Raw genomic sequence first — 12,084 nt, 5'->3', positions numbered from 1 at the left:
TCTTGTTCTTTCAAGCTTTATAATGTTAGAAAACAGGGATCAGGGAACAAGTTTTGACTTTAAACCCCAAAAAAGTGCATCCATCCTTCACAGGTCATCCACACGCCTCCAATGGGTTAATGAAGATCTTCTGTGGGTAATCGATGCTATTAGGTAAGAAAAAATACATATTTTAATCTTTATAAACTGTAATAACTATAGCTTCCGGTTACAACATCATCTTAGACTTACGCAATTCATGCAAGAGTTTTAGCGTAGTGAGTGTTTGTTGCCATGGGTACATTGCACAGTGACTCTCATGAATCACGTGCGTTGTTACCAGAAGCTAGTTATTTTAGTTTATACAGTTTAAAATATGGATATAAAGAGTTTGGTTCCAAAACGCAATAAATCCATTTAGACTGGGTAAAAACGTGCTTTCTATAGCAAGAAAGTGACAAAATGAAAACCACTATTTTCTGTTACAAACGTTCACATAGCATCTTTAGGTTATAATAACATTAAAAATTCTAATTCATTATTTGATTTTAAAGATTTATTATAAAAACTGACTTTTTTTCACAAAATGCAAATGAAAGTTTTTATTTTTAAAATGCTATAAATCTCTTGAATCAATATATAAATGTGCATTCATCTTTGCCATGTTATATTAATTTAGTTGACTAGTGGTATACACTGATTAACAAATAAACATTAATGGCATTAGTCAAAACATTTACTTTGTCATATTAAGAACACTGTCATTGCTGTTGTCATCCTTGGGACGTCGTCACTGAACTTTTTTGACAGCGACCAGTTGTACTGTAAAATGTTTTGATCCTGCTCGATTTCTGTTGACTTTTTTTGTAAAAGAATGTAAAGTTTTTCATAAGATCCTCTGGGGTCAATCTATTAGCATGACAAAAGCTTGATGCTGTCGGGAGAACAAGCAACAGCCAGCATTTTTCCTTCACCTGAGTGCCTCTCAATTAGATTTTAATGGCTTACGTTTCTTCCCCGCCACAGAAAACCACCACAGGCTTATCAATGCCATCAAAATTACTATTTTGTTTTTGTTTGTTTGTTGATCACGAAGTACAAGATGTGGAAAACTAGGATTCTGTATGTATTCAACACGCCACCATTGCTGTTTACATTGTGAGGAATGGTGTGCTGTGATTGGTTAAGCAGATTTATTGCATTCTGCAGAGAAGGAGGACTGGCATATCACGTTTTGGAAAAAGGGATAAAAGATGACAGAATAACACGGCGGATATCGAATTTTGCGTAAAATAAAGAATTTACTTTTTAGTACTGACCAGATACACTTCATATATAGTTACCGCCAAAATCAGTAGAGTTTCGTTGCAAAATGAGATAACTCCGTTTTTTTTTCAGAAATCTTGTTATGCCCAGCTGCACTACTTCCTGAACTTCAGCCAGCTCCTTGTTTCCTGTCTGCCATTGTTGGACGGATTGATTAATCCAGGTGTGCCTGACATCAGTAGTCACAACAACAATAATCAGACACACCTGGATTAATCAGTTTGTCCAATAATGGCGGACAGGAAATAGGGGGCCGGCTGGGGTTCGGGAGGTGGTGCAGCTGGGCATATAGCCAATTCAACTGCAGTTGGTTTGTTTTGATTTAAACCTTCATAACTTAAAAAATACAGCTAAGTAGCACCATAAAACAAAATAATAACATGATAACATAATAATAAACATGTTTTGACAAAAATGTTTAAAAAATTTATTTATATCGCTTTGCAACGACACTCTTCATACTTTTTTAAATGTCGTTTATCGTGTTTTGATACCAAACTCTTAAAGGAATATTCCATTTTCTTAAAAGAAAAATCCAGATAATTTACTCACCATGTCATACAAAATGTTGATGTCTTTCTTTGTTCAGTCGAGAAGAAATTATGTTTTTTGAGGAAAACATTGCAGGATTTTTCTCATTTTAATGGACTTTAATAGAGCCCAACATTTAATACTTAACTCAACACGTAACAGTTTTTTTTCAACTGAGTTTTAAAGGACTATAAACGATCCCAAACGAGGCATTAGGGTCTTATCTAGCGAAACGATTGTCATTTTTGACAAGAAAAATAAAAAATATCCACTTCCAAACCACAACCTCCCGTCCAGATCCGGTCCAGCGCGACCTAACGTAAATGCGCAGTGACGTAGGGAGGTCACGTGTTACATATATAAAACGCACATTTGCGGACCATTGTAAACAATAAACTGCCACAAAGACATTAATTAGTATCAGTTGACATACAACAACGTAGGAACGGTCCTCTTTCAATCACTTGTAAACACTGGGGCGGAGTTTCGCGTTCGTCCTCTGTGACCTCTTGACATCATGACGTATTGGTGGGGTCACGCTGGCGCATCACGACCGGATCTAGACGAGAAGTTGTGCCCCAAAAGTGGATATGTTTTATTTTTCTTGTCAAAAATGACAATCATTTCGCTAGATAAGACCCTTATGCCTCATTTGGGATCGTTTATAGTTCTTTGAAACTCCGTTGAAAAAAACTGTTAAGTGTTGAGTTAAGTTTTAAATGTTGGGCTCTATTAAAGTCCATTAAAATGAGAAAAATCCTGCAGTGTTTTCCTCAAAAAACATAATTTCTTCTCAACTGAACAAAGAAAGACATCAACATTTTGGATGACATGGTGGTGAGTAAATTATCTGGATTTTTATTTTAAGAAAATGGAATATTCCTTTAATAATGTTCCCACAATATTGCATCAAACACCCAAAGACCTTTATTAACCCCATGTGGATTACTTCTGCAAAGTGTTGATGGACTTTTTGGGGCTTTGGGGTCAGGAGTTGTTTCTTGATCCTGGTTTTAAATACTTGGAAAAGCAAGGACATTTATTGAAGTGGCTCCGGATGATTTTATCTAGAAGATGATGGACATATGTGTCTCAGATTGCTTGAGGGTGATTTTTGGCTGGAGTATCGCTTTAAGGATGGTGTAACTCATCTGTTGTATCTTTCTATTGAAAAAAAGAGGAATTAATGACTAAGTGAAGTTTTTCTGCTATGGACACACCCTATTACTGCAAGTTTCCATCACCTAACAGCTCATGGTGTTAGTAGGCAGAGCAAAGGAGGTGTATGGGAAAATCGCGGCTGATGGTGAGAACACAACCACAGTGCTCTCTCCACCCAAACAGACCTTGTTTTGTCTCATGCTCCGACTCACAGTAATGTAGCAGGGGAGGGAGATGAGGAAATATAACAAACCCCATTGAAAACAGTGATTCAGCCATGGATGAAAGAGAAGAGAGACTGAGCTGCAGGCTAAACACATTGCAGTTTTGAAAAGAGTGATGTCCAATATGTTTTGGATGTAGTTTTGAACTAGGCCTATTGGGGGTTTTGTAAAAAACATGAATAAAGATTAAAAACTAAGATTTTTTCTGTTTTGTTGGTCCCAAATGAGTTTGACTCTGTCTGTGAAAAGTCATTTTTTGTGATTTGAGGTGTACTAAAAATCAAACTTTAATGCTCCAATGTCAAAGATTATAAAACTTATATAGCCTTGATTTCACATGATGTGTCCAATAATGATCATTTTATTATTAAATATTGATCAGATTGTCAGATCAAATCAAATTTTGTCATTTCATTACATACTTTAGAATTATGAACAAAAAAATCACAGTAAATATCAACATAAACGTGTTTAGAGAAGTACTGCTCTGTTTTGTTGCTATTTATTGTTTTGGGAGAAAATCAAATCAAAAGGATGTTTTACCCTTGAATGAGCCTTTAGCTTCCCTAAATCTAAAACCCACCAAAACATCACTTCTTTGGCATACAGTTTGCCCACAGGATATGCCAGTTTGGCTTTTTAAAAGACTTCGAGCCAGATGTCTGGAGACTTATATGATTCAATAGAGTACTGCTCCTGCTGAGTCTGTTATATCGTCTGATGTCAGTTTCCTCTTCAAGAACAGTTATTTTCTCTGCGTGATTCAATCTTTCATTGCTGCTTAATCTGAGGAAGGGGTGCTGTTAAAAATATTGAGCAACCTTTCTACCGCTGACGTCGACGTGGCTAAATATAATGCAATACAAAGAAGTGTAATTTTTCATAATTTCCCATCGAGAGAGATTTCAGCGGAAGAGCCAATCATCGATTTTAATGCAAAGATTTCAACTCAAAAAACGTTTTATTTCTGTGAAAACATGTGACACTTAATTTTGTGTCAGAGTCAGGAAGTATAGTAAAACTACACAAGTACACATCCAGAAAGAAGACTTTATAGCTTAACATATATTAACCATTACAATCTATTAAGGTTGTCAGCTGATGGATTAAAAGTGTAAAAATATTAAATTTATGAAAGAAATGCATCATACAGTACAAAGTCTTTTAGGTGCAAAACATTGTGTTATACAATAAAAAAATAAGTTCTGTGAAGATCATTATACATATCATCTTCACTTACATGTGGGTTCAAAATACCACTGCATTGCATTGTTCTTTATATTTATATATATACTAAATTTAAAATGTTAGACACATTTCAATAATTCCACAGCATTGAATCTACAAAGTGGCTTCCCTGAAATGGACCCCAATTCCAAACTATTTTGTTATTTGATTTGTTGACATGAGTAATATTGTTTTTTACAACCTGTTTTACTTAGTTAAGTGGAGTGATTGTTAATACACAGATACCCTCCTCTTCAGAGATCTCTTATTTCTGCTTCCTGCTCCTACGGGCCGGATCTTAATTTCGGTGAAGTCAAGAGACTGCAGGTGACCCTTCCATGGTTCCCAGTTTACTCCCTGAATAAAAAGAATAGTAAGACATGAATTTTAAAAAATTAGTAAGAAATATTAAAAAAAAGAATTGTCTTTTTAGGGCTGTCAAAAGATTTTGTTTACATAACATTTGTGTGTGTGCTGTGTGTAAATATTATGTATATATATATATATATATATATATATATATATATATATATTAATCGTGATTAATCGCATATATATATATATACACACAATATATATATATATATATATATATATATATATATATATATATATATATATATATATATATATATATATATATATATATATACTGTATATATATATATATATATATATATATATGCGATTAATCGCGATTAATCTTTTGACTAGTTTTTTTATAATTTTGTTATCAGTTGTTATCAACTGAGTGGCACTTCTGACAGAAAGGGTTTCATCTGATATGGGGTTGTAACTTCATGCCAGTTTCAAGAAATAGATATTCTGCATAGAAAAAAAATGTAAAAATGTTATTTTTTATTTTTTTTACTTTTGGTATGAAAATTTCAGCCTTAAAATAGCTAATAGTGTTTAGTTTACCTCACAGTCTGGTATCTGATAAGAATGTGAAGGGCAGAATGGAGTCATAGAAATCAATGTTGTTGTTGTTGTTGTTTTTTAATGCTTAAATCTTCTAAATGTGAATTTTGTTACTGTTTTGGACTACACTAGTTTATAGTTATATAGTTTATTATATCCTTAAAAGTCCCACCCTAACTTCCTGTTTCGTTCGAATTTACACCAATGCATCAAACAGTTTCACATTTCAAGGTACTTTGGTGGGTCTTTAATATTTGGAAACTATAATAATTGGTGTTTTATTAAAAAAGCACATTACAAATTTAAAGGGAAAGTTCGGCCAAAAATAAAATTTCTGTCATCAGTCAATAACACTCATGTTGTTCTGAACCTGTAGGAGTTTCTTGAAAACAATAGAAGATATTTTGGAAAATGATGGTAACCACACAGTTGACTGTGATATCTTCGGAAATATCTGCTTTTGTGTTCAACAGAATAAATAGACACCTTAATCGCCTACGTCACTGTGACGTCACCGCTCTAGCTGGAGGCAAAAAATAAGTAAGAACTCATAGCAGGCAGGCTAAAAGTTTGAGGTTTTGACTTTAAAATGTCGTCTTCTTGTGTTTTTGGCTGCCAGAATAGAAGGAATAGCAATTTTAGTTCAAAACTAAAGTTTTACAGGATACCGGCAGACATTCCTTCATAGAAATCAAGAAGACAATTGTGGTTAAATGCAATACTGTCGATCATAAATAATGCTCGTGTTTGCAGTGCACACTTTATATCAGGTAATTAATCTATGCATATGTACTGGTGTGTTGTTTTATCTAGTACAAATCAGCAAGTTTCTGTTTTATAGGTGAAAAGTCGCCAACCTTCAGCGCTATTGTTTAGCTTAAATGTTAAACAAACATACAGCGATAGATGTGTGTGCCAACCTTTGAATGGTCTCTTAAAATAATCCACATTGCTAATCATAGCTAGCCCAGCGATAGGTTACATTAGACAAAAAGTCTTGAAAAAATTCCCCAAACCACTGGAAAGTAATTCAAATGTTGTCTAGGAAATATCCAAAACCTGGTTAAAATCACGAGAGTTAATTTAACAAAAATAGCTGTCACGGTCCCGCAGAATCATAACTCTACATATTCGGACAGTTCCGAACCTTCTTCTGCATCCATGTTTAATAAACCCATCCTAAAACGTGCTAGCCTACGCTTGCCAACATTGCCTCCGCTGCTCTTTTTGCCTCCAGCTAAGCCCCGCCCACCCGGAGACGTTGCAATGTTTATAAACTTAATCCCAAATTATCCCTTTAATTTGGAAATTAAAAGAGAGTGATGTAAAAGAGAGGAAATTTAAATCGATCTGAATGCACCGAAGTGTTTCAAGTTTAACCCCTTCAGACCTGGTTTTTCAGGTGTTTAATCAGTGTGCCTTATTTTAATTGGTTGATCAGCATTTTTATTGGTTTGTTATATGTTATGACCATTCCAGTGGACGCCGGGTCTGAAGGGGTTCAAAAGCACATTTTCAGTCCTTCATGGTTTTCCACACAAAAAGAAACACCTTTACAAATACCTGCTAACCTCACAGACAGACGGATTCTAAAGGAAACAGGAATCTCCAGCCAACCTGAAAGTATTGTCTAAATTGAGAAACTTATGAGATCTGATAGATTCAGGGCACAGCTTTTCTTTTGAAATATTGGGTTATTCCTCTTGTGGTTTGGCTTCGGATTCTCTTCAGAGTTGCAATTTAAGACCTCCCTCTGCTGGTCACTCCCTTTCATTACATCAAATAAAATTCACCTCATGAGAAATCACCGTGTGCTTCATAGCTTACCATGCTGTGTCTGTTGTCCCCAAATTTGCCGTTTAGGTTGGCCAGGTGGCAGTTTTTATACCACCAGGCTCCTTGGTGAGTCAAAGCACAGTTTCCAAGTGCGATGTCATTGTCTGAATCAACTGTGGAGAAAAGTCCTCCCTGGTGATAAGTCATAGCATCACCTGTATAAAATAATGTAGGTCAATATCATCACTTGAACCTGCTTATAAAATAACCTGAAACAGAATTATCGCATCACATAATCAAACCCACCAGCATTTCCTCTGTATTTGCCAATGGTAAGCTTGAATTTCTGTTTGGACGATGCTACTTTGAAGTTATCGTAGACTGCAAAAACCCGATCGGATCCAAAGCCGACGTCGAAACGCGCCTCGTACTGCGTGGTAGTGTTGGTCAGCTCGTGAATCTTTTCCAGGCCTGGCCAACAAAGAAATCATGACAGCTCAAATGAAGATTTGTGAGAGTGTTAAATGTTTCAATAAGCACACGTTGGGACATACCGAGCCAGAATTCCTCTGTCAGTTCTCCGAAGCCTTTCGTATACTCTCTCCAACGTCTCATGAATTCTAATTTGCCAGTGTTTCTTCTCTGAAACACCTGTGGTTCATAAAAGCAATACGCTTTTAGAGATAATACTCATGTATTGTACAAATATAACAAAAAAAAAAAAAACATCAGGAAGAATGATTTATCTTGGAAACACTCGTGAGAGAAACTCCATTACTCTTTTTATAGCCAATAACACACCATCCATTATATATGAAGTCAATGAAATACTTTGCCAGGAAAAAATGATGGCACACTCACAATCCAGCCGCCACCATCGGTCGTCATGTCACAGTACACCTGCATGGTTTTACTACGGTTGTTATTAACGTAGATCGTATACACTCCACTCTCCAGGTTTCCATTCTTCATAATCTGAGTGCAGTCCATGGGGAACGGGTAGGACAGGCCAACTATAAATGGCAGCAAAAGGATAAAAGTTATGATAAATACATTTATTTTAATAAAGCATTGCAAAAAACACAATCAGCTGCTTCATTTCTTGCTTTTCAGTCACGTTTTTAAATGAAGGTTGTATTTGTTAACATTAACAACAAGTGAATGCATTAGCTAACTAACAATGAACAATACTTCTACAGCATTTAATAATCCTAGCATTAGTTAAAGCCCATTACTGTAAAGGTCATCACGGGTCCACTTACAGTAGATCCAAAAATTCGATGTCCAACCCGTGCGTGTTCGTGTCTTACAGTTTCACGTGTGCCTCGGATATATTACGGGCATCGTGTCTCAGGTATTTTATGAATGTGTTCAGTTGCGACTCATGACTGCTCATCCGAGGGGCGCAAATTCAAAATAAGTGTTCGGAGTGTCATGTGTGTTGCAAAATATGTGTTTGTTGCGGCATGTGAATGTGCTTCACGTGTCTTGTCAAAAGAAGTGCCTGCTGCACACGCGTCAAAACCGTTTATGATAAAAGAGATGCTCACGTTCACAAAATACACGCAAGACACTCCCTTAACATTAAACTCTGATTACGCACGAGATTATACAAGTATCTGGGAAATGCGAGCGTCTCTTTTATCATAAACCCTTTGGGCGCGTCTCAAGAAGTCACTTATTTTGACAAGACACGTGGTGCACATAGGATCACTCGACGCGCGAACACATATTTTGAAATTACAAACCACACATGAGGGGCTTCATACATCTTGTGACGAACTTCGCATCGAGCACCCTCAAAAAAAAGAAGTCACCGGCCCCACTGAATGTGTTTTAACGAACGGACCAGAGAAGACCCGAACTATCTCACGAGTCCTTTTCCAACCCCTTCTCTGTTTGCCAAGAGCGCTTGCGACATTGTGTGGCTGGCGGTAGGTTAATTTTCATTGAGGCAGACCTGTCTGTCAATTTTTAATGCACATTTTAGAGGTTAATTTGGTGTTGTCATCAGACAACAAATGATAATAATTGGAGCAGCCGGCCAAATTGGTTGTGAGGCCACCAGGTTTTTTTTCTGTCTGACTGCTGCATGCAGGGCTGCAGACTGCACACACGTCAGTCAGTGTTGTTTACATTCGGGTCCAGTTGGGTTAAATAAATTGCCACTTGGTCGGGTTGGACACGGGTCAAATTTTCTCGAGTTTGTCTCGGGATGGGGATTCCTTTAAAAATATATATTTATGCACCTCAGTTTCGGATAAAAAGTGATTCGGGTCATTTCTTTGGACCCGAGAAGACCTCTACATCACTGTAAAAAATCATTTTGCATTAAAGGACAAGTTCGGTATTTTACACTTAAAGTCCTGTTTTCAGATTGTTTATGATGAAATAGAACGGTTTTGACTGAAATTTCGACATATGCGGCTGCCCTGAGAATTTTCGGGTGTTTGCGTTTCACCTCACACCTCTACAATGGGTTTATAGGTGCACTGGAACAATCCTTCCTAAAATGCATTAAACTTTCGTTTACAAAGACGTGAAACTCAGCGAGTGGTCAGGGGTGTTCACTGATATGCTCACACAAAAATCGCTGCAAAAGATGCTTTCCAACAGGTGTTTTAGCATTCACTAAAACACCAAACGCCTCACACCTGTATATTCTTCTGTTGAGAGCTTGAATAATAGACACTCCAGCCCAGTTGGTGGCGATAATCCACCTTTGCCAATTGCAAGAATACAAACAACTCCATTTCCGTTCCCGGCGGCGGAGTAATACCGTACCTCATAGCACATCTAATACAAGTCAATGGAGTTGGACAAAAACTGCGATAAAACCTGTTGGAAAGCATCTTTTGCAGCGATTTTTGTGTGAGCATATCAGTGAACACCCCTGACCACTCCCTGAGTTTCACGTCTTTGTAAACGAATGTTTCATGCATTTTAGAAAGGATTGTTCCAGTGCAACTATTGTAGAGGCGGGAGGCGACACAACAAACACCCGAAAATTCTTGGGCCAGCATCATATGTCCAATTTTCAGTCAAAACCGTTCTAGTTCATCATAAACAATCTGAAAACAGGACTTTAAGTGTAAAATACCGAACTTGTCCTTTAATGCAAAAAGTCCTTTTAAATGTATGATGAGATGCTGTAACTTATGAAATTAAGTAACTAAAACAAATTCAACTTTATTTAAAAAGTTACAACAACTCATTGCTTGTCAAGATGATTTGTAAGTCCTAGTTGATTGAACTTAAAATGTAAGTGCAAAAATATAAACAATTGTATTTGCATTACGTAACATTAACAGATTAATAAATACAAAAAAACTATATTGTTAATTTTTAGTTTGTGTTAGCTAATGCATTTTCTAATGTTAACAAATACAATCTTGTAGTAAAGGGTTACCGCTTTTTCTAATCAAAAGGCATACTTTGTTAAGTGCACTTTGCTTTATAAAGGTTTCAAGAGTTACACGTCACATACTCAAGCATATGAGCATACATTACCTGTGCTAAATACTGTCTCCACTATTTTGCTCCTCTTTGAGCCCCTATAGGCAATAATGGTAACAATGTACTTTTTGCCCATTGCAAGGCCAGAGAGAGCAAACCGAGTATCCCCTGCGGTCAACTTTCTCTCCACAGTCTAAAACACAAGAAATAGAAGCAAAGCAAAATGTCAAATGTAAAATGTAAAAGCTGCTGAATCACTATCCAAGTGTTTAAGTTTGTAACTGTATCTATATATCTGTAAAATCCAGGTTAAAGTCTCATGGTCTCTATATCAGATCAGGATCATCAAAGTTGGATTTCACTTAATGATTCACATTGATTTCAATCTTGCTCAGTCAGTATTAAATATATTAAGGTTATATTTTTTTACATTATGACTTTAACTGGGTTTTCACATGCAGGGTGACATTTGTGCATGCAAAGCGAACCTGTGTGGTGCCATCCTCAGCCCTGTATGTCAGTATGTAGCCGTCGATTCTGGCTTGAGGAGCGCTCCATGTTATAGTGGACGTCTCCGTCTTAACATCAATGGCTTTGAGGTTCTTGGGTGCATCGATCTCTGTGGATAAGTAAACAGTCAGTCAATGGAGGCTGACATTATGCATGTATCTGGAAATGACTCTGATCATGAGAATACAGCTCGTTCTTAATGACTCTCGAAAATATTAATGGATGAAAAATACCCATCCCTCATGCAACCAAGGGGGTTAGCATTGCAATTAATTTGGATAAATGATTGATTCGTGCACGTTCGGCCTCATTGCCGTTCGGGATGAATACAGTTATCACTAGAGCCCAGCAAAGACTTTTTTGTCATGCTTCATCCGACATTTGGAGTCAAAGGAGAAAGCGTCGGCACTAGGCCAATGCTGTCTGTTTGAATCAGATAACCTGTTTCGGCTTGTGTTGTGGCTTTTCTGCTGGATCGAGAGCCTTTCACAGCCCAGACGTAGACGGTGTAGACAACTCCCGGCTTCAGACCAGTGAACCTGTAAGAGGTGGTGTCAGCGCCCACTCGAACTTCCTGACTGGATCCATCTGCAGAGCTGTAGCTTAACATGTAGCCGTCGATGTCAGCCTGGACCTTTTTCCACATCACCAACGCTGAGTCCTCTGTCACCTCTTTGGTTAAGAGGTTGGTAGGAGCGTCTATTTCTAAAAAAGCCACATATATGTCAGGTTAACACATTTTATTTGTGTGCATAATGGGTTAAACACCATTTGTGAGAAAATCTAAAAGGCTAAAGTCACATAATTTAATGATGAGATTAGGAGCATTAAAGTTTTGATTTCACATTGATTTCAATCTTTGACATGATCTTATTCAGTCAATATTAAAGATATCAAGGTTATATTTAGCTGGGTTTTCACAGACTGGTTTACATATTTCTTTTAGTCAGTCTCAATTTTACACTGATATTAA

General features: G+C 36.8%; 1 protein-coding gene across 1 annotated transcript in view; it reads right to left on the bottom strand.

Moving 5' to 3' along the window:
• Positions 1 to 4,163: 4,163 nt before the first annotated feature.
• Positions 4,164 to 12,084, bottom strand: part of tnn (tenascin N) — a 56,727-nt gene continuing 48,806 nt past the window's right edge. Inside the window, exons 8-15 of the mRNA XM_055201773.2 lie at positions 11,553 to 11,816; positions 11,090 to 11,220; positions 10,656 to 10,794; positions 8,007 to 8,158; positions 7,700 to 7,796; positions 7,452 to 7,616; positions 7,197 to 7,360; positions 4,164 to 4,805 (exon numbers count right to left, since the gene is read on the bottom strand). Of these exons, the coding sequence (XP_055057748.2) occupies positions 4,680 to 4,805; positions 7,197 to 7,360; positions 7,452 to 7,616; positions 7,700 to 7,796; positions 8,007 to 8,158; positions 10,656 to 10,794; positions 11,090 to 11,220; positions 11,553 to 11,816 (1,238 nt within the window). The 3' untranslated portion in view covers positions 4,164 to 4,679. The remainder of the gene's footprint in view (positions 4,806 to 7,196; positions 7,361 to 7,451; positions 7,617 to 7,699; positions 7,797 to 8,006; positions 8,159 to 10,655; positions 10,795 to 11,089; positions 11,221 to 11,552; positions 11,817 to 12,084) is intronic.

This window comes from Misgurnus anguillicaudatus, chromosome 2 (genome assembly GCF_027580225.2).
Source record: "Misgurnus anguillicaudatus chromosome 2, ASM2758022v2, whole genome shotgun sequence".
NCBI classification, from domain to species: Eukaryota; Metazoa; Chordata; class Actinopteri; order Cypriniformes; family Cobitidae; genus Misgurnus; species Misgurnus anguillicaudatus.
The sequence above is the reverse complement of the archived record's forward strand: the minus strand, read 5'-3'. Positions and strand labels throughout refer to the sequence as shown.